This window comes from Geotrypetes seraphini, chromosome 4 (assembly GCF_902459505.1).
Source record: "Geotrypetes seraphini chromosome 4, aGeoSer1.1, whole genome shotgun sequence".
Lineage (NCBI taxonomy): Eukaryota > Metazoa > Chordata > Amphibia > Gymnophiona > Dermophiidae > Geotrypetes > Geotrypetes seraphini.
In genome coordinates, this window is record NC_047087.1 from 194866310 (window position 1) to 194890057 (window position 23748).

The 23748-nt window shown below is 42.5% G+C and overlaps 1 protein-coding gene across 7 annotated transcripts in view; it reads left to right on the forward strand.

Moving 5' to 3' along the window:
* The window catches only part of LOC117360112 (PH and SEC7 domain-containing protein 1-like), a 350510-nt gene that overhangs the window by 72610 nt on the left and 254152 nt on the right, over positions 1-23748 (forward strand). For 6 of the 7 annotated variants that reach the window (XR_004539359.1, XM_033943787.1, XM_033943791.1 and 3 more), the window contains one exon: positions 5387-5833. The exons of the other annotated variant lie outside the window; for it this stretch is intronic. Coding sequence is in view for 5 of the 6 variants with exons in the window: in XM_033943787.1 (XP_033799678.1) it covers positions 5387-5833 (447 nt within the window). In the remaining variant the exon portion in view is untranslated. The remainder of the gene's footprint in view (positions 1-5386; positions 5834-23748) is intronic. 7 annotated transcript variants of the gene reach the window in all.

Sequence of the window (23748 nt, forward strand, 5' to 3'; positions counted from 1 at the left end):
TTTTGCACTATATGGTGGGTGTATGAAGAGATTCACTTTTCCTGCACATCTAAGTCCATGTGAAGTTACCTTGTGCTGTATTTGACATCTAGCAAGGTCTCTGTTTGAAAGGAAAGATCTAAACTTAAAAATGAAGTGGCCAGAAGTTATGGTAAAAGCAGATAGTGTAGCTGGTTTTAAGAAAGATTTGGACAAATTCCTGGAGAAAAAGTCCATAATCTGTTATTAAGACATGGGGGAAGTGTTTGCTTGCCCTGGATCGGTAGCATGGAATGTTGCTACTATTTGGGTTTTGACCAGGTATTAGTGTCCTGGATTGGCTACCATGAGAATGGGCTAATGGGCATGATGGACCATTGGTCTGACCCAGTTAGGCTATTCTTATGTTATGTTCTCATCTGTAGGGGCCTTTGTTTTCACTTCTTATTTTAATGTATTTTTTTCTGGGAACTTAGTGTTTTTTATAATGGGAACAAAAATGGAAGAGAATTAATGTGTGTGGGATGAGGGGGTAACTAATTTCTTCAGCTAAATAATTCAATCTACCTCAAACAGACATAGGAGAACTCACGCACCATTCACACACCCTCCAACCAAAAACGTCAAAAGAAAAAAACTGTTCGACAACCTCCTAGCCATTCGAGCTGCAACACTTGACCCCCAACTCTACAACCTATTGACCTCGACCACAGACTACAAAACCTTCAAAAAGAAATAAAAACCCTTCTATTCAAAAAACACATAAAACCGAACTAACACAATCAGAACTGCCCAAGCATCACCTGCAACTACTCCTTATGTACTTCTGATGTCATGACAATTCAGACATAATTTATGTTATGTTATGTTTGGAATATAAGAAAATTTTCACTGCCTGTTTCTATTCTGACCATTTATTCCGTTTCATGGTCATTACAAAAAAATATTTTTTTACATGGGGGGGTGTCAAAAAATGATGGGCCCCGGGTGCCACATACCCTAGGTACGCCACTGTCTGGAGGGTGTCTTCCCCTATAACAGCTCTGGAAGAGCGTTTCAGTTTTCCACCACTCTCTGGGGTGAGGAACTTCCTAACGTTTGTACGGAATCTATCTCCTTTTAACTTTAGAGGATGCCCTCTCGTTCTCTCTACCTTGGAGAGGGTGAACAACCTGTCTTTATCTACTAAGTCTATTCCATTCTTTATCTTGAATGTTTCGATCATGTCCCCTCTCATTGTCCTCTTTTCAAGGGAGAAGAGGCCTAGTTTCTCTAATCTTTCATTGTACGACAACTCCTCCAGCCCCTTAACCATTTTGGTTGCTGTTCTCTGACCCTTTTGAGTAGTATTGTGTCCTTCTTCAAGTATGGCGACCAGTGCTGGACGCAGTATTCCAGGTGGGGGTGTACCATGGCCCGGTACAGCAGCATGATAACCTTGTCCGCCCATGAATTCACTCTGTCGTTATGCAGCAGAGTAAATTCATGGGTGGAGAAGGCTGAAGCAGTCTGTTTAAAGTGCTGCTGGCCCGACGCTGCTTGGGGAGGTAAGTAGGGCTCAAGGCAGGGTTCCGATGGGAAGGATGGGGATTTGGCTGCGCGGCGGGTAATCTGGAGGGGGGGGGGGCGGTGCTCGCTCAAGGGTTCTGCTGCACATGGGAGAGAGAGGAGGGAAGGGAAGGGAGGGAGGGAAGCTAGGCAAGGGTCCTGCTGCACATGGGAGAGAAGGAAAGATAGAAGCTAGGTAAGGGTCCTGCTGTACAAGTGATGGGAGGGAAAGAAAGCTGGGCAAGGGGCCTGCTGCATGAGGGATGGGAGGGGAGGAAAGATGCTGCACATGTGAGGGGAGAGAAAGGAAAGAGGAAGAATTGGGGTGAAGGGGAGGAAGGGAGAGATGATCATGTACATACCCCGAAAATAAGACCTAATACATTTTCGGGGCCTAAAATGAATGTAAGATACTGTTTTCTTTTCAGGAAAATACAGTAGTTGTGTAAGATCCTCTTTGATGCAAGTAGTTTTCCTTCAACTCTTGTTATATGATTCAGGATTTGATATCAGTAAATTAGAATGCACAATGTGTCAGTTGTGGGCTAGCCACATATCTGTGTGGGACAGAGGTGGCTAGAGGTCCTAAATGAGGGAAGCAACCAATCTAGCACATCCTATGTGAGATGCATAAATATAGAGGTCTGAGTCAGAACGTGAACTAAAAAGCTAGTTTCTTTTTTCCCCCCAGCCCTCATACAACAGTGCTTAAACTACTGTATTAACCATCAAATGTCTTTTTCCAGACTAGATCACAGCATGCTTTGCAATTGAATAGTAATTTATCTGTAAAGGCTGATGGTTGCTTTTGAACAATATCCAATTAGGTCAACTGAGGCAGAAAGAAAGGAAATTCTACTTGTCCAAAGTTACACAGGGTCCTCAGGGAGAGTTGAATTTGAATAAAGAAGTCCCTTTTCTCTCTTTGTCAATACTCTAACCATAACATAACATAAAAATGTATTTCTATATCGCAAATACCTTGCAGTTCAATGCGGTGTACAACAAAAATAAAATTGAATATTATCAGTGAATTACATTTAAATAACAATTTCTAGAATATTCATTAAACTACAAATATTTAGAGAATAGATATGTTTTTAAAAGTTTACTAAAATGCATATAAGTCATACATCTTCTAACCAGTGTCCCAAACTTGGAATCCCAAGACATAAGACATTTGACGATTTATAAATCTTGTTTGAGTACAACCTTTGACTTCTGGAAATCTAAAAAAGGACAAATTATGCAAAGAATGTCCTAGAGAAGCAAATAGAAAATGATTGATTCATCAGATATTTTGGTAACAAACCATATAAAACTTCAATAAAACTCTACTCTCCATTGGCTTCCAATGCAATTTTTGATAAAATGGGGATACAAGTACAGGTTAATTTCTTCAGATTAAAAATCAGTCTAACTGCTATATTCTGTATTATACATAATTAAAAAAAAAAAGATTGCTGTCCCACCAGATAAACAATGTTGCAGTAATCTAAAAGTCTCAGTGCTAATGATCAAACAAGTAACTGAAAAGTGTCTCTGCCAAAATACAATCTAATAGATCTTAATTTCCACAGCATGAAAAATCCTTTTCTCACAACAAGGTCATCTTGCAACATCATTCATTTTTTATCAATATGTACCCCAAGTATTTTAATAGTGGGGACTATAGGATAAATACTTCCTTCTAAAGCAGTGGTCTCAAACTCAAACCCTTTGCAGGGCCACATTTAGGATTTGTAGTTACTTGGAGGGTCGCAGAAAAAATAGTTAATGTCTTATTAAAGAAATGACAATTTTGCATGAGGTAAAACTCTTTGTAGTTTATAAATCTTCCCCACCCCCTCCCCCCGAAGGCCTGTATGTTCCCCCTTATTTGTAGTGTCTTCTGGCTTCCCCCCTGGCCTCCCGGTCTTAGTTTCACCTAATTACCGCAGCCTGCAGAGAGGATCGCCGGTGCTGTAGCATTCCTTGCAGGCTGCCATCAGCCTTTGCAGGACGTTCCCTCTGCTGTGGTCCCACCCCTCCTCTGACGTCAGGGGCAGGATTGCGGCAGAGGGAACATGCTGCTGAGGACAACGGCAGCCTGCAAGGATCGCTACAGCACCGGCAATCCTCTCTCAAGGCTGCGGTAATTATCTGAAGGTAAGAGCAAGAGGCCAGGGGGGAAGCCGGAGGACGCTGCAAAGAGTGGACAGCACTAGTACTGATCGTGGGCTTCATGTGGCTCCCAGGCCGCGAGTTTGAGACCATTGTTCTAAAGTTATGCTGTCGATATCACAGTTAGCTGACATAGCTAAGAAAAATTTAGCTTTTTCTCTATTCAGCTTGAACTTAAAGTCAGACATCCATCCTTCTATAGTAGATAAAACCAGTTCCACCCTTGAAATCTCAGCAGGTAAAAGAAAAAAAACCGGAAGGACAATTGTGATATCATCAGCATAGCTATAGTTTATAACATCCATATCTACTAAACACACTTCCAAAGAAGAGAGATAGATGTTAAAAAGGATGGGACATAAAGGAGAACCTTAAGGTAGACCGCATAGACTTTTCCATCTACGAGACTAATTCTCTTCCAATTTTACTTGTTAACTATGAGATGTCGAAAACCCTCTAAATCGTTGGAGGACATTGTCAGCTAATTCAAATGAGTCTAGACCAGTGATTCCCAACCCTGTCCTGGAGGAACACCAGGCCAATCGGGTTTTCAGGCTAGCCCTAATGAATATGCATGAGAGAGATTTGCATATGATGGAAGTGATAGGCATGCAAATTTGCTTCATGCATATTTATTAGGGCTAGCCTGAAAACCCAATTGGCCTGGTGTTCCTCCAGGACAGGGTTGGGAACCACTGGTCTAGACATAATAATATGATCCACAAGATCAAATGCAGAACTAAGATGTAATTGTAACACCAATGCATTTAGACCTCTACTTAATTTTCCATACATGTCATTCAAAAGAGATGCAAGAACCTATTTCTGTACTATAAAATGGCCTAAAGCCCGATTGAGAGTCGTGTAGCAAAGAACATTGTTCCACATGATTAATTAATTGATTGTGAACCAATCCTTCTATCACTTTAATAAAAAGAAAAATCAATGCTATAGGTCTATATGTTTCTACCTGGGAGATTGGTGTTACTATAGAAGGTAGATTTCAGGCTGACTTATGGTTGTACGGTTATGCAACCAACTTTCACTTGTTCTTGATTGTAAGGGAAGGGGGGGGGTTGAGATGAGGGGGGTTTCTTATTCCTCACTGATCTACAAACTTGTTTAATTCTGTGTATCAGCCTTATTTGTTCAATGAAAATGTTTCTATATAAACATAACAAGAGAGAAGGGGTGGGATGTACTCAAAATACAAGACTAGATGGGAAACGTAACATACATATTCTTTATTGCTGTATTGTGGTTAAGTCATCAATAAAAAATGTTGAAACATAGTGATTGGTGTTACTATAATGTGGCCTCTATCCATATGCACTTCGACCCCTAATGATCTTCCTTCCCTCTTCTCCCCTCCACCTTCACCCTTTACTAGTTAGGGAGACGAGTGCACATTTTAATCTCAAAACAATTGTTTATCAGCTCTGTCTCAAGAGTTATGTAAACCATCAAATGCCTGCCACAATCTGAAAGTGGTAATGACTTACTAAAAATCGAAAATGTCCTCTGGGCAGGGAAGTGGTTTCCTATACTAAAACAAAGAAAAGGTGATTGCTCTTTGGATGTGGAAATGTTTTGTCTATCTGGAAGGGATGGGAAATGAAGATTCAGGTCTCAGCGACACCAGCCTAATGTACTGAAAGCATGGTTTTCACAGGTGATTTGTCTACCTTTCCTCCAGGGTAACTGTCCAGGCCTCACTGAAATCCCCAGTGTCATTGTTGCCTGTCCACCGTCTTTCTGAAGATGGCACGGACTCCTTCAGCAAACACTTTGAGAACATCATGGAGTCCCATCGGGCTAAAGGCACCTCATACACCAGCCTGGATTCTATTGATATTCTTGCCTCTCCTACTCCAAGTCAAAGCAATTACTTCACCTTTGACTTTCCTACTTTGACCTCAGAAATACAGGACCAGATCTACCACAATGCCAAACTCATCGAGGAGAACTTTGCACCTCTGGCCTGTTTAGAACCAGATTCCGGTACAAGCTCCACCACAGACCCGGTCTCTAATGAAAAGGAGGAGGAGGAGCTGGGAGAAAGCAGCAGGGTGTTAAACAGTAGCCCACATAGTCCCTGTGGGTCTGAAGAGAGTTTCATGATGCCACATAATTCCATTACAAGGTAAGTGTAAATAATTCTGACTCCAAAACAGACCAAATCGTTTTGCAACTCGGTATTCTTTCAGTTTTGGTTTCTGTTCTTGTAGTTTCCTGAGATCTTGGGCTCAAAATCCAGGTGTATTCTTTTTTAATATAGAATGAATGATCCATATTTTCCTTGTAAACTCCAGTAATGACATAGGCAGTCTATGGCTCAGATGTTTGTGGAGTCAGAAAGTGGGCAGGGCTGGGGATGAGATAGGGCAGGGTAGACAGGGTAGAAATCCTTGGAACGGCAACAGCTGTGTTAGCACTTTTGAACTTTTGCCTCATCCCTACCTCTTTTAATAATTGTAATATGCAAGCTGAATACACTCATGAGAATTATCTGACAAATATTGTCACATCTCTCTCCTCCCTCCAACATCCAGCATTGCCACTGTCTGTCTTCCCTCCCTCCATCATCTGGTCTTTTTTCTTCCAATCCTCTACTATCCAGTACTGCCCCATTTCTTTTCCCATCATCTTATCTCCTTCTCTTTGTACCTCCCACACTTCAACCACTCTCCCCCATTCACTCCTTCACCAGAACCTCTGCAGGACTGCTACTCAACAAGAAATGGAATCCACCACCTTCCTCTGTGCATCCCACCCACTCCCTCACTTGCTCATTCTGCCTGCTGGGCTGCCAGCTTCCCAGTTAGGTAGCTGCAAATAATAAGAAACCATGGGACCATAGCCCTCGGTGCACCACTGTGATCCCAGCCTTCCAAATCAGAAAGTTATATCATAGGGAGTGGACGCTATGGCTTCGCATTGTTTGCAACTACTGAGTTGGGTAGTCACAGAGGCCTGGCAGGCAGAGTGAACAAGTGGGATGCACGGAGAGGAAGCTAGTGATTTCTTGTTGCCCCTGCAGACTTGAAAAGACAGCTACCCGGCAGGAGAGCAAATGGCTGTAGGGAGGGGTAGTTAGTGGTTGAGGCTAGGGAGGCTTAGCCTCTTATATGGGGTGCCTATGAGTAGCGGACATTTTTACACTTACATAGCTGTCTGTTTCTATGCTGGATAACCTTCAGGTGCTGTAGGTCTGGACTGAGATATATCAGTAGAGGGTTTCCTAATCAGTACTTACAAATAAATTTGTGTTATACTGATCTCATTCATAAACCTCATTCTTAAGCCACCATACATTGAGTATGAACCAGTTTTTAAATGTACTAGATTGGATTTATTGCATTTGATATACCGCTTGAACATAGGTATTAAGTGGTTTACAAAACTAAATATAGGCATTGAGCTACTCTCTGTCCCAAACGGGTTCAAAATCTAATTAAACATACAAGAGAAGACATCACTAACATTATGGAGATATATAATAAGAGGGAGGAAAAGAAAGTACTAAAAAAAGTCCATATACAGGAATCTGAAGAGAAATGATCAAATTCTAAGTCCAATACCTCTCTCAGAGTGAATTCAAAATATTAACCTAGACACTGTTTCATTGAACATTTTACTTGCATCAAAATGGTCGTGTTACTTATATGTTTCAAAATGTAAGGGGAGAGCCTCAGATCCCCGTGCGTTGCTAATTAGTAGAACCACACTGGAAAGGGAGCAATTCTTCACTGGCTTTGAATCCCCCTCCTACCACTGAATGCTGCTCAGACTTAAAGCTTAGAAGAACAAGGCAAAACTACTTAGCTGCAGGTAGGGTAATTGGATTGAAACATATAAGTAACGCGACTATTTTGATGCAAGTAAAATGTTCAATGAAACAGTGTCTGTTAATATTTTTAATTCACTCTGAGAGAGGTATTGGACTTAGGAAAAGAAAGTACCCAATGAAAAGTAAAAATCAGTGAAGGCAAAGAAAAAAAAATCCCTCAAGATCCAAGAAAATGAGTATTATGGTTACATTATAAGGAAAAATAGAATAGTTAAACTAACAATCTAAATTTATAAATATCAATAGCAGGAAAATGAGAGAGATTAAAAATTAACCTTAAGTAAACTCTACACCAGTGGTCTCAAACTCGCAGCCCGGAGGCCACATGTGTCCCACCAGGTACTATTTTGAGGCCCTCGGTGTGTTTATCATAATCACAAAAGTAAAATAAAACAGTTTCTTGATTATATGTCTCTTTAGCTATAAATTACAATATTATTATTGAGACTTATAAACTATAAAGAGTTTTACCTCATGCAAAATTGTCATTTCTTTAATAAGCCATTAACTATTTTTTCTGAGGCCCTCCAAGTACAGTACATACAAATCCAAAATGTGGCCCTGCAAAGGGTTTGAGTTTGAGACCACTGCTCTAGACAGTTTATAGTTCTGAGTTTCATTCCGGTCCAATAGACCAAGAAAGGCTAGCATTGTTAATGTGGATCCATAGTGAAGATGAAAGAATAGGTTGCTCGCGCTCCCCGTTTTAGAAGGGAGACTTTTTGGCCAGTCCTCTCATCATTCTGTCAATCTCATCCTGGTGCAGCAGCGATTTCAGTGGGTAGATTCTTGGACTACAAACACTACATTGTTTTGGGATGTAAGTTTAAAACCAGAACCAGCCAAAACATCTTCCTCCTGGAATGAATAACTTATCAGCTCTGTCTTTAGTCATGCTGGACTAGAATTTTTGCACCCTTTATCATTGGTGCCCTGAGCCAATGCCTCACCTGATCCAATAGGAGGGGAGACTTTCCCATTTAGATAGTGTCATTTGTCTTAGAAGTAACAAAATATACTTTAGCCCTTTTAATTGTAGGTCAGGGAATCATATGCAGAGAAGTGTATAACACGGGAGGTGCCAGTTCTCTCATGTTGACAACAAAGCTCAAATTGGGCCTCCCTAATTGGAGGGTGATGATTGATAGAAAGGGGGTATGCTATGCATATCTCTCCAAAACCCAGATAGCTTTTTCTGTACTTGCTGTGACCTTCACATAAGGTTTATGTTCGTTTAAAAAAAGAGAAAAAAACCCAGAATGAAAGGAGCACTGAAAATAAGATACTGAGAATCATTAGGGAGCTGGGCCTGAGGGGCCTAGGTGAGGTAGCATTTGTTAGTTCTTGTAGCAACTTAAAAAAGATAGGGCAGATTCCTAGTAGAGGAAAAACAGATTTTACTTCAAAGAAACAGAAAAAGTGCCTGTTTTTTTATTTCTGCATTCTTTCAAGGCCCATCTTGTAACCTTGTTCCTTCACACAGTCTAGTGTTTTAGCCTTGCAGATCAAACATCCCACCCTTCTCCAATTAGCAGTAATTCAGGCCTATTCCTCAGAAAAAAATTAAAGAGGTCAGCCACTGTATTAATCTTACTCACACTGTATAACTTGTAAAGGTCAAAAACCCCAAACTAAAGAAGAATAGTTTGCATAATCATGTTGACATAAAGTGCAAAAATACACAATAAGAATTACTATATTTATTCTTTGGAAGCTTCGGTCCATTAGGGCAGTGTTCTTCAACCTTTTTACACCCGTGGACCGGCAGAAATAAAAGAATTATTTTATGGACCGGCAAACTACTAGGACTAAAATTTAAAAACCCCGTTTACGCCCCATCTCCGCAAACCATCTGATCCCATCTGCACAAGCCGCAATTATAATTTTATATTGAACGTATTTTATTAAAGTATAAAAAGAAACAATATTCTGAACAATTGTGATTTTATAAATATAAATATACAGAGCACGGACCAGCAAAACCCCTGTCTCCCCTCCCCTTCACATATATCCCCTCTACTATCAAGAAAACTGAACAAGCCAAGTTATTATAGAATGCTACATAGAAATATCATGCTAACAGAATACTGCAGTCCCCAGTTATGTCTCTAGCAGGATATATATTTCAAATCTGATATATTCTAATGACAAAATAGAAATAAAATTATTTTTTTTATACCTTTTGTTGTCTCTGGTTTCTGCTTTCATCTTCTTTTTTTTCACTCTTTTCCTTCCAGCATCTGCCCGTTCCAGCCAATGTCTGCCCTCTCCCCCTTCCATATGTATCTGACTTCTTTCTATGCCCCTCTTCCCTGTCCATCCAGCCTGTTCCTCCTCTCTCCTTTTTACATCATTCATTCCAGCTTCACTGCCTTCTTCATTTTTATCTCTTCTACACCAGATCTAGCATCTTTATCCCTCTCTCATTTATCTGCTGACCCCTTTTCCAGCATCAATGTCTCTCTACTTTCTCATTCCTCTCTCTCCCCTTTCCCTCATCTGATCTCTCCATTCCACCCTGACCCCCTTCCCCTCCTGTAATCTCCCTGCCAGCTGTTTCCTTCCTTTTTTCTTTCTCCCTTCCCTCCTCTCTCTATCCAACATTAACTCTCTTCCCATCCCTTTCCCTCCTCCCCTCCCAGCAGCATCTCTCCTTCTTCTCCCTTCCCTCCTCCCTCTATCCAACATTAACTCTCTTCCCATCCCTTTCCCTCCTCCCCTCCCAGCAGCATCTCTCCTTCTTCTCCCTTCCCTCCTCCCTCTATCCAACATTAACTCTCTTCCCATCCCTTTCCCTCCTCCCCTTCCAGCAGCATCTCTCCTTCTTCTCCCTTCCCTCCTCTCTCTATCCAACATTAACTCTCTTCTCTTCTCTTCCCTTTCCCTCCTCCCCTCCCAGCAGCATTTATCCAGCAGCTTCCCTGCCTCCTACAGTGGCTTCCTCCCCTTCCAGCAGCTCTCAATACTTGCCTGCAGGAAGTTGCCGGTAAATCACTGCCCTGGCAAGTAGGAGAGCTGGTGGGAGGGGAGACAGCCACTGTGAAGGCTCTCTAGGATCTTGCTCGCACACGCTGACCATCTCCCTCCACCTGCACCTGAATCTGCAGCTCTCTCCGCGGCCCTCTTCAGCAACTCGGCAGGGGTGGCGATCAAGGCAGGCTGCCGACGTCGGGACCTTCACTCTCTGAGTCCCGCCTATTTTGTTTCAACTTCCTGTTTCTGAACAGGCGAGACTCAGAGAGGGAAGGCCCCGACGTTGGCAGCCTATCTTAATCGCCTAAGGCTGGGAGGAACATTAATGAGCAGGAACTGCAGTTGGCAGGAAATTTAACTGCTGACTTGATCTCGCCGGCCCTGTGCGGACCGGCAGAAATTTTCTGCGGACCGCCACCGGTCTGCGGACCGGCGGTTGAAGAACTATGCATTAGGGCGTATTTTGATGTTACATCATTTAGAGTTTTGGTGCTGTCTCTTATACTAAGCCAGCTTGATTACTGCAATATTGCCTATTTGACAATTTCCCAGAAGAATATGCAACGATTGCGAATAGTATAAAATGCAGCGGTCAGGCTGATTTTTAGGTTGAAGAAATATGATCACGTAACACCCTCCTATCGAGTACTGCATTGGCTGCCAATGGAGGCGCGGGTGAAGTTTAAATTTGGTTGCTTCTGTTTTAAGGCTTTGTTTGGTTTAGCTCCCAAATATATAATTGAGTTTTTCTCTTTTGCAATCAACAGACATAAGAGAAACTTGCATTTGAATTTTGGTTTTCCGCCTGTTAGAGGATGTAAACTTAAAAAAACATCATCAAATCCTTTCTCATATCAAGCAGCGTTATGGGGTAAGGATTTAGAACAATTGCTTTTGCTTACTGACACTTATGGGGAATTTAGGAGACATCTAAAAACATATCTGTTTTCGAAGTATTTAGGCAGCTAATTCGTAAAAATTTTATTATGCACTATTTTGATCATTTTAGTATCTCTAATTATTGGCTTTTAACTTTTTTTAGTTTTATTCAACTTCTTTTATTTATTTATTTTTTTAAACTACTGTAAACCGCATAGAACTTTAAGGCCTTGTGGTATATAAACTGATTATTATTATTACTTGATTTGAGGTTCAACTTCCCCCAGAGTTCTCCCCTTCACATACAAACTTTTTTTTCAAAAATGAGATCAAGCTTTGAATTGAAAGAGCTGGGTACTTATCTGACGATAGGAATATGTATGATAGTTGGTAAGCAGTCCATTGTTCGTGCTGTGATGATAAATGCTCAACAGCGCTCCATTTCGGAGGCAACAATACCTCCTTCCTCAAGAGCAGCGGCACTAATCTTCTCAAAGTTGAAAGGGGAAACGTGGAAACACGGGAAGCTGAGCTGAATCCCAAATGAAAATGGCGCTCCTCATTGGGACTCGCACCGTATAAAGCAGTTCTTGCATTTTTCTTCTTTACCACTTCAGCTAGTTCTCTGGAATGAAAGGATTTTTTTTTCCTGTTCTTATATGATTATCCCTTAATCAAAAGGGCTTATACCATTTTCAATGAATGAACTATGTTACTGTAGCAAGATTTCAATAAATCTCCCTTTTTGTGAGTCGTAGAGAAGTTTCTGGAGTCATAAGGGTAAATCTATGACAGGGTGCCCACTATGGGCACTGGTTTATAGCACCTATTTTAAGCTTCTATAAAGAAGAGTAGGTGCCTACCTTTTGTTATAGACCACTGATACAACTGGAAGAAAATGCTACATGAAGGCATGACCACTTGTATCAGCCCTACAGCTTTCTCCTAGATGCTACCATGTATCATGCTGCTGTACCGGGCCATGGTGCGCCCTCACCTGGAGTACTGCATCCAGCACTGGTCGCCGTACATGAAGAAGAACACGGTACTACTTGAAAGGGTCCAGAGAAGAGCGACTAAAATGGTTAAGGGGCTGGAGGAGTTGCCATACAGTGAAAGATTAGAGAAACTGGGTCTTTTCTCCCTCGAACAGAGGAGATTGAGAGGGGACATGATTGAAACATTCAAGGTACTGAAGGGAATAGACTTGGTAGATAAGGACAGGTTGTTCACCCTCTCCAAGGTAGGGAGAACAAGAGGGCACTCTCTAAAATTGAAAGAGGATAGATTCCGTACGAACGTAAGGAAGTTCTTCTTCACCCAGAGAGTGGTAGAAAACTGGAACGCTCTTCCGGAGACTGTTGTAGGGGAAAACACCCTCCAGGGATTCAAGACAAAGTTAGACAAGTTCCTGCTGAACCAGAACGTACGCAGGTAGGGCTAGTCTCAGTTAGGGTGCTGGTCTTTGACCAGAGGGCCGCCGCATGAGCGGACTGCTGGGCACGATGGGCTACTGGTCTGACCCAGCAGTGGCAATTCTTATGTTCTTATGTAAAAGACAGAATTCTATAATTTTGCTTATACCTGTGCATTCTGCTCATGTTCTGCCCAAACTCCACCCATGTACATGCCCATTGGCAAAGTACATTCCATCAAAGCATGGTCTGTATGTTTTCTCTATTTAGTAGCCTATATGAGGTCATTTATGCACATGAAGACTCTGATTCTATAAATGGTGCCTAAATCGATAGGCCCCCATTGGAAACAGCACCTACTGTATGTCAATCAGAGTTAGGCGCCATTTATAGAATGGCGCCTAGCGGTGCCTAACTCAACTTCTAGTGCAATGTGTCTAGTAGTCCTGAATGCTAGGGTTATGTAAATTGCTTACAGAATGCTGTCAGTCATCTTTGAACTCTGCCTCCTTCCCTGGACTCTTCTCCTGCCTTCTCAATTTTTTTTCTTCAAGGAAGTTGCTTAGAAGTGTTTCTGCTCTGCTCTGCGGTTTTATTATTTTGGGGTATTTTTTCTTAATATTCAGTTGGAGGCTTGGTGTCTAGAGGTTCCTACTTGTTGCGACCTCTGCCTGGGAGAAGACACAGACTCGCACTGCAGAAGTCTCCTGCTAGCAGGATCAGCCCTATGGGACACCTAGCTAGCCAGCCTGCTTTTACATTTTTTGGGGAGCTGAGGGGCTGCCCCCCATGTAGCTGCTTGCATCCCTGATTGGAGCTGTTTGGCTCCGTCCTGGCTTGGCTGGGCTTAATAGTGGGCCAGCTGTGTGGTCTTCTCCCCCTTCTCAGCGTGAGGTTATGGCTCAGTCCGACATTGGTTCAACTGGCAGTCCAGAGACCAAGTTTGTTACGCGAACCTGTCAGGCAGTGTTCTTATCCATTTGTCCCAGCTGCACTCCTAAGCTGAAGCAGGCAGGCACATGGCTCGGTGAGTAAGGCTAGTATAGCCTGTGGGGGAGGGGGTTGTCTCCAAGAGTGAAATTTTGTTTATGCAGCCAGATCCTAGGTTATCCACCTCTTAAATCTCTTTCCCTGTATTTTTTGTACTTCAGGAGAGTCCCCGTGGGCTGTTTCCTGTGCAATTTTGTTGGCGGTGGCTATCTTGGATTTTAAATGATCTTTTTTTTCTAAAGCCTCCATCTGCCTCAAAACCCCTCAATTTTACTTAAAATTGATAGGGATGGACCCTCAGGCCTTCTACCCCTGTATCATGCTAAGTTTCCACTGAATGGGAGGGGTAGCCAAGATGGCGGTGGTGTATGAGCTGTGAGTGAGACACAGTTGAGAGCTGACAACTGCTGGACTTCCTCATTACCTGGCGACTGCACAGAAACTTTTTCAGCGCTTCCTGTTATGCCGCATATGAAGAGGAAGGGGGTGATTAGAGCCTCATCCTCGCCGGCACTAACATCCACCCTAGCCCAGCAGACTGTCGATCACTTCTTCCCAGCTCTTATCGATGATGACGCAAGCAATTGGAGGTTTGGACATCCCGGCATTGGAGAGCCTATTGCCCTTTCGGGCCTTGAAACGTCTCTCTCACATGCGCCCTCCCTTAATCATCTGTGTCCAACTGTAACCGGGGCTCTGGGGCAGGAGAGCCGTGATCCAGGAAGTGGATATATGGGGTCTCCCAGCGAGGGCACAGCGTCAACAGAAGAACAGCTGATGGTTACAACCAAGAGAACTGAGGAAGTATCAGCTCCCATGGAGGCGTACCTGAATGATATCTGGCAGCGGCTACAACGAATGGAGACTAAAATGACCAAGACCACAGAGGAAGTAACTAATATTACAACCAAACTTGATACTTTAACTAAGACTGTGGATTTAATGAAAATGGAGTTTACAGACCAAGCCAGGCAAACACAGGAAGAAATAACACGCTTACAACAGTTTGAAGCAGCTACAATTATCAAAGATAATACCTTGATTCATAGGAAACTTGAACAGATAGAAAATTATAATCGTCGGCTAAATCTTCGTTTCCTGAATTTTCCTTTGGCTCCAGATGTTTTACCTATTGATTATCTTAAGAGGTATCTATCTGAGAATTTTAAAATTTCCCTTAATAATATTCCTCCAATTAATAAACTATATTACCTGCCAAATAGAAAGGATGAACAAAAGGATTCAGGGACAAAGAATGGTCAAAGGACTCAGATTGATTTCCGGCCCCACTCTGCAGCTCGAATTCTCCAGCAAGGTCCTGGGCATCATCATTGACTTTTCATTGTCCTTCAAAGACCACCTCAACTCCCTGGTAAAAAAATGCTTTTTCAGCCTACACATGCTGAGGAAAGTAAGATCCTGTTTCCAGCAAAAGCATTTTGCCGTTCTCATCCAATCCATCATCCTCTCTAGACTGGATTATTGCAATTCTATCTTCATAAGCCTAACGAAGAAAAACCTTCACAGACTCCAACGGATTCAGAATGCTGCGGCTAAGCTTATCTTTGCAAAAAGCAAATTTGATCACGTCTCACTGCTCCTGTCCAAGCTTCATTGGCTTCCGATAATTTCCAGAGTCCACTTCAAATGCATCTGCCTAACTTTCAAGATCCTCTGCGGCATTCTTCCTCCATTGGAACTCCTCAAATCTTAATACCACCAGAACTACCCAAAAGTTGAAATTATCCTTCCCTTCATCAAAAGGCATTTCCCACCCAGGAAAGCTGGGGACTTCCCTCCCCTTCAGATTCACCGAGCTCTAGAACAACCTTACCTCCCCTCTTCGGAACCTGAGCTCTCTCCAACTTTTCCATAAACATCTGAAAACCTGGCTTTTCTCAAAAACGTAACACTCCCCCTCCTTTGATATCCTAGTCCTTTGATATCTTAGTCCTCCAAACCCTCTTCTTTCCTCCTATCCTCTTCCTTTCCTCGAAGTTCCTTTTTCATCTCAATTCCTGTAAACCGTGCCGAGCTCTACGACTGTGGAGATGGTGCGGTATATAAACCTAAGGTTTAGTTTAGTTTAGTACTTCTTGAACAAACTTTAACAGCTGACAGGGAAAGAGCTACTCTTTTGGTGTCCTTTGTTTTTGAACAAGATGCCAGTATGATTTTGAAACTATACTTTAAGAACTCTCAGAAATTATTTGGAGGTCAGAAAGTATGGATATATCCCAATGTTTCTAAAACTACTCAAGAATGAAGGAAGGATTTCCTCTCTCAGCGTCAAGAGACAATTAAATTAGGTGCTACATTTCTTCTTGCCTATCCCTGTAAGTCCCTGGTCAGGTACTTGGGTGTCAAATATATATTTTATTCTCCAGAACATTTGAAGCAGTTTCTAGATATTAAGAAAATCATCAAGGAATGAATGGAAAAAGGGATTTATTGAATTAGTCGTTGATTCACACTAAGCTTTACTGCAATTGACATGTAATTAATATCTTCCTTAATATGTTTGACTACCCTTATTGAAATTGTGGTCTAAGAAAAGGGGATTAAGATTTGGTTATATTGTAAGAATTTTTTCTTCCTTTTTCTTTTGGAAATATTTTCCTTCTCTGTGTTTCATGTAGCAAGATGTTCTTGTGAATTTTATTTGAAAATTATAAATAAATAAAGAAAAAAAACAAGTTTCCACTGAATGGCCGGTTGAGGAGCGTCCATGTCCCTTTAGCTCCCTCGTCGTAGGGCTCAGTTACTCCGATGCATTCTTTCCCTCGTATCTGGACATCACAAAGCTGGTCACGGCTACTGAGAGTCACCAGAGGGGTTCCTGCGAGTGGAATTATATAGCGGACGCTCTGTATGACATTATCAGAGTCATGAGTCATCAGAGTTGATGAGTTATCTTGCTCCCAAACAGACAGGCATTATTGATCCCCTATGTATAATTTCTTTCCAACATCTCGTGGGTTGAAAAGAACAAAAAATTCCAGCCCATCCACTTCAAAACAGATTTTGTGATGCATGGACTTTATAAGAATTCTCTAACTTGTCATTCCTCTCAGTCCCAGCAGGTGTTTTGACCTTGATTCATGTTGCCAGGAGGGAGGGAAAGCATGTAGGACTAAGAGGTAAGGAGGGGATGGAAATAACTTAATATCACAGAGTTATAAGCAGCTGTGTTGACTGCAGCCTGATTTTAGTGGATCAGTAGGGTAACTGCTTCTTTTCTGGCATCCTGGAGGTGTAATATGGCATAGTTACATCTGTCAGTGGTTTCCTCCCTTATCGTCCTGAGCCACCAGATGGTGCACTATGAATGTAAATTCTATCCTCTGAGAGACCTGAAATAACATGTGTAACAAGATTTAAAACTACAAAAGAGGGAGATTCCTAGGGAGAAAGAAGGATCCTTTTTAGTGAAATCAGTTTTTAGAGGGCCCTTCAAATATAGACTTCAGCTTTTTAGTTTTTATAGGATAGGAAGGTGTTTGTTTCATGGTGGAGCATTCAGAACTAAATAGGGAGCATTAACTCATGAGAATTTCTAGAAATACCGTAAGTTAGTCAATAAAAATATGTATATTTTATAGTCGATAATCTTTATTTCCTAGCATGCTAAAGACTCAAAAAGGGTAATTTCATAACGGGCTGCCTTTCTTGTGACCCTGGGCAAGTTACTTAATCCTCCCTTGACCTGGGTACAAAATAAGTACCTTTACGGTATATATGTAAACCACTTTGAATGTGTAACCACAAAAAGGTGGTACAGTACTCCCCTGAAATTCACGGGGGTTCCGTTCCAGGAACCCCCGTGAATCTTGAAAAACCGCAAATACGGTTTTTCATGGGGGAGAATGGAGAGGGCAGCAGGAGAGGCAGGAGAGAGCAGCCGGAGCACCGGCAAGTGAAGGAAATCACTCGCTATATGCTCCAACCGCCTCTTTCTGCTCTAAGTCGGGCCATACCAATCAGGAGCTGCTTTGACAAGCAGCTCCTGATTGGTAAGTCCAACTTTAGTGCAGGAAGAGGCGGTCGAAGCATACAGCGAGTGATTTCCTTCACTCGCCGGTGCTCTGGCTGCTCTCTGCTGCCTCTCCAGCTGTCCTCTTCTGGTTGGCGGTTGCGGTCGGAAAATACCACGAATGACTGGGACCGCGAACCACCGACCGCGAATGACCAGGGGAACACTGTATACAAGTCCCATCCCCTTTCCCCAATCCCCTTTAAGCAGAGGGAATACATGCAAGTTACACCAATTTGTAGTGGTGACTGCTATCACCAGGGCACACCCTCTGCCCTCTCTCTTTGCTCTGGGAAGCCTCAACACCTTTAGAATAGAAAGAGGGAAGGGTGGGTAAGTGGACAGAGAAAGGTGGCAGAGCAGTTTTAAATGTTTTTATAGTGGGAAAGAAAACCCCAATCTCTGCTAAAGGATCCTTCACATGTTCAAAGAGGCATGTCTTTCCTTCCCTCTCAGCCATCCCCTTGTGCAGTATCTTTCTATCTATCCCTCCCTCCCATCCCCCTGTGCAGTAGAACCCTTGCAGTTTCTATCCCTTCCATTCCTTGTGCGGCAGAACCCTTGAAGCTTCTATCCCTCCCTTCCTCCCACCCCCTGTGCAGAATCTTTCTACCATCCCATCCCCCCCTTCTGCCACGCACCCCGCACACCCCCTGCCCTTTTCACGTCCAGGTGTTACTCTGCTGCATCACTGATGATGTCATCAGCAATGCGGCATGGAACGGCTGGGCGTGAGAAGGGCAGGCTGCGATCCAGCCTGTGCTGCCGACATTGCTGTTTGTTTCCAGGTATTTCGGCTCGTGGTCGTGGTTTGCATGGGAGGGAGAGTTGGAAGGGTCAGCAGGGGGGTGCGGGGTGCGCAGCGGCGGGGGGTATAGGAGGGATAAAAAGATGCTGCACAGAGGGATGGGAGGAAGGGAGGGATAGAAGCTTCAAGGGTTCTGCTGCGGAACAAGAACTGACAGGCAGCCATTAAGAGTGCAGGAAAGGACCAAGCAGGCATGCAAAAAGCGCACGCCTGCCTCATGACCACTGTGCCACTGCCGGAAGAGAGCAAGGGAACCAAGGTAGGAGAGCAGAAAGCACGCTGGACCACTGGGATGCCAAAAAGAGGTATGGTTTGGGGTTGGTTTTTTTTTTTTTTTTTAATATTCTCTCCTTAAGACGCACCCTTATTTCCACCCCCTTTTTGAGGATGGAAAAATTGCAGCTTATGGAGCGAAAAATATGGTATTTTCGAAAGCTCCAATAAAAATGGTATCATCTTATTTTCTTTGCTTTATTTCTTTATATTTTTTGGTACATTTTTAAATTAGGATGCAGTAATATTGTAGCTGTATTAGTCAGGGCTGGCTTTAGACATGCTGGGGCCCCTCTCCCAATTTCCCCACCCTCCATTACTACTATATACATATAAAACTATTTTAAATGACTTCACACACAACACACAGACAGACCTGCACCAAATACAGAACAATGGATCACAAAATAGAAATTTGAATACAAAAACTGAACTGGAAACCCCAAAACAAACTCAGCAAGTACTTCATTTTGTACTAAACACAATTGGTGGCATAACCATGAGAAGGGGCTGGACCTCCCACTTTGAGCTTAGGCCTCTTCAAAATGAACATCTCCCTTGCTGTAGCTGGTGGGAATCCCCAAGCCTCACCAGCTGATGACCAGCTCCTCAGGTCCAGAGACCAGAACTTTCCAAGTTTTGCAGCTTGCAACAGTATTTCAGAGCTGCTGCTGCCTCCCCACCCTCTTGGCTTTCATGCATGTATGAAAGCAGTGGCAGCTTGAGGATACAGCCACTAGCTGCAAAGTTTGGAGATTTCTGGTTGCTAGACTGGAGGAGAAGATCTTTAGTTGGAAGGGCTTGGGGATCCTCACCAGCTCAAGTACTTATATTTTGCATGGGGAGAAAATTTGCTGCCCATCCACTCATTTTGGGCTCCAGCCTCTCCCCCCTCTCAAATTAGTTGTGTAGCTATGCCACTGAATAGAATACAAGTATATTTGTAATGCACATGTCCCAAAGCCAACATATTCCAATTAATAAATTTAAAATAAAACACTTTTTTCTACCTTGTCTGGACATTTTGTTTTTCCATCATCTTGGTCCCAGCTTCTCTTTCTGCTTTTGTCCATCTTCTAATTCTCTTTCCAGTGTCTGCTGTCCATTTTTTTTCTCATCTTCCCTCTTTCTCCATTCCCTCACTATGCCTGTCTCCAACATATTGATTTTGCCCTTTCAGTCTTCTCCCTTTTTTCTTTACTGCCTCTGTCCACTCAAACCTCACCTTCTTTCTCGCCCTTCTTTTTAAATTTTCATCTACTTATCAATTTTTCACCTCCTCTCATTATGTAGCTCTTCCCTTTCCCATTTTTCTCTTTTTCCAGCCTCCTATTTCCTTCTGTCTACTCCCCATTACCACATTTCTGCCACTGTACTTAGTGTTCTCTTTCATCTTATCTTCCTCTTTTTTACCTCTTCCATGTGGCTCACCACTTTCAGAATTGCCCTCCCTCTCTCGTCAGGCTATAACTCCCTGTCCCTTTCTCTCCTTCCCCTAGCATCTTATCCCACCTCTCTTCCCTCCTATAGGTCCATCTTTCATCCTCTCTCCCCATGCTCCAACATCTCTCCCTTTCTTTTCTGTTCTTCTCTCCCTCCTTGATGCTGAACAATAGGTGGGAGGGAGGAAGAGAGGGAAAAAAGATGCTGTATCTCTTTCCCTTCCACTCCCAGACCTAATATTTCTCCCTTCCTCCCTCCTTACTCTCCTTCCATCTCCAGGTCCAATTCTCTCCTTTTCTCTTCCCAACTCCCCTCCCATGCCATATCTCTCCCTTTCCAACTATCCTATCTTCCTATTCTTTATATCTCCCTCCCTCCCTCTACACCACCCCCAGGTCCACCATCTCTGCCTTTCTCTTTCCAACTGTATTCCCTTCAAGTATCTCATTCCCCTTTCCTTCACAGCACCCCTCGTCTAACCACTCTCCTTTCCTCTCCCTCCAGACCATTGCCCATCATCAAAAATCGTGGTACTATTTTTTTGTGGTCAGAGGATTTGGTTATATTCAGATGTGACTACTAACACAGGAGAGAAGGAAAGAATTCCTAATTACGAGGAAAGAAAAAAAAAATTAGGAGCTACCCTTTTGTTAGCATATCCATGTAAATGTGTGATGTAAAAGTATTTAGGTTTGAGATATGTCTTCTTCCTACCTGAATATCTGAGGTCCTTTTTAGACCTCAAGAAGTTAAATGTTGGTGCTACATGAAGCTGAAATGTTAGGGTTAGGGTATCAAGCTACAAGGAACAGCAAAATTGGTGGCACATCAGAATGAAAGTGTTTTTGACGTACAAGTGAGGTATATGAAGACCAACAGCTCAGAGCGGCAGTCATGTTAGATGCCGACTCAAACCAATGGTTTTGCTAATAGCAAAAAAAATTGATATGTGCATTTGCCGAAACATGGTAGCATTGGGTGCTTTAGTGTCGATACATTTTCTCTCTGCCATACTGGTACTAGTTTACTGTTTGTTCCTTTGGCCTTTCTACTTTTCCTAGGTATGCCATTTTTGTGTGACTGCTGAAAGTGAATGCTACAATAGACTTTCTGTTAACCAGAACTCTAAAGCAACCAGTCACAAAAATCTAATACTTTAAATAAAAATGAAAATAAAATCAATTTCCGGTGGAAATTTAAGTGTAAACTTGGCACGCCACACCGGAGTACACCCACGCTTTGGCCACCACATGCCCGGTAGTTTGCCTGGAACAGTTTATGGTATAGCATAGGGTATAGCATTAGTTAGGCCTGTTTTTAATAGTAACTCTCAAGCAACCAGAAGCTACATTCATCTGGCATCAAATCAATCCCCATGGATGCCGGTTACCTGAGAGTCTACTGTATTATGGTATAGTAGAATTGCTGTATACATCCTGAATGACTTTTGTAACATTTTCTATTACTTCATAATTTGCCTGGTATTGGATTTTGGATTTGGATTTAGCTCATTCCTTTTTTAGTTGTAGCTTAATGTGAGTTTTGGGTACATTGTGGTTCAGTAGGTATTTTCCTGTTCCTGTACAGATTGCAACCTAAATTTCTAGTACAATAGGTGTGTCATTCTGGACAGTAAGGTATTCTCCTTCGCCAGAGGGCAATGCTGCCCTTTCAGTTTTTCCTTTTGCACGCAAGCCAGAAGGTTCTTTCTGATCTGCTCTGTATATTTTCTTATTTGTAGTATTTGTTTTGCAGTTTTGGCTGCTATCAGTGCACCAGAGCTCCCCAGTGCAGATGTAAGCTCTGCCTTCATGGGGAAGAAGCAAACTTGGGTCTGCAGCTGGTGGGTTAATCACTTGGGGATCTGTTTGGCCAGCCTGCAGAAAACTTTGTGGAGCTTGGGGTCCATATCCCTAGTTGCTTAGCTCACCTAATGAATTTCAGGGGCTTCAGCGCAGACTGTTAGGCATCCAGGGGAGCTCAGAGGGGTTCTTCAGTTTGCCAGCTGTGATTTCACCTTTCCCCTTCATAGTTCAGCGGGGATTAAGTATCAGTCAGACTGTCAGTCTGAAGATCTCAGCATTGGAGGACTGGCTGATTGAGGCAAGGATTCTTCTCCCAGATCCAGCTACTGCAGTTGAGGCAGGCTGCAGCACCTTCAGAGCACATGTCACAGCACCTTCAGGGCACGTCACAGTGAGTAAGGCTAATACAGCTTAGGGGCAAAATTAGAGGGGAGGTCTGAAAAACCTTTTTGAAGGTTTCTGCCACATCCTGTAGGGTCCCAAACCTCTAAAATCCTGTTTTCTGAGTTTAAAAAACTGTAGTAAGGTTGTTTTTGAACCATTTTTTGCCATTAAAATGCTGTTGTGGTGGCCATCTTAGATTTCCCAATTTTTTTTCAAAGTTCTCCAGATCCTTCAAATCACCTCGTTTTGACTCAGAACTGGCAGGGATGGGGTTCTCAGGCTCTTTTACCAGAATTGCACTAGATGGGTGCTGGAAGAACACCGTTGTGCTAGGTGCTGTGCAGCACATGAAGGGGTGGGGGCTAGAATCAGGCTTAGCCTCCCCTTTGGTCTCTAAGACTGAGGATCCTTCGGGAGGCCTGTTTACTAGATGAAAATCTCTCCCAGAGCTGTCTCAATTAGGAAGTTTGAGTCAAAACTGAAATTTGGATGTCAGTCAGACCTTATGGGTCTGAAGCATAATCTATTGCTTTAAAACATTGGGGGAATGTTTGAGCTCCATAAATGTTTGTGATTGGTATAGTTATCCTGATGTTTTGATTGTTCAATTAAAATGTTTAAACATGTTTGGCATACTTTCAGAGCAGAACAGATTTGTAGATCGTGGAGTCTCACCTTACCCCTCCTTCTTATATGTTCCATAATAAATAATAAGTAAGTTGATCAGCAATTGAATTCAGGATTATTAACTCTGCCCTCTTTATTTTTAGTTATTTTTATTTCTCTTTTTTCCCCCTTCCTGATGTTATTACCTTACATGTTTTCAATCCTGTTAAGAATTGTAGTTCCTCCCTTTCTCCTTTTGTTATCGGTTAGTTTTTGGTTTTTTTTGTTATGTCTTGTATATGTGATTTTATTTATCATTTTGTATCCCCCTATTTTTTAACTTGTAAATCGCTTAGAACTATTGATAAGCGTTCAATCAAATTTTAATAAAACTTGAAACTTCCTATATTGGGCTTTCATCTGCTTTGGTACAAACTGAAGGGGGCAACAGAGCTCTCTGGAGAAGGAGGAGGAATAGAAAACCTAGAATGGAATCCTTCTGCATGGCTTGCGAGCATAGGGAGAACACCCTACTGTCCAGAATGACACACCTATAAACTAGAAAAGATATTAGCAAGGTAAGAATCTAATCTTTTTTT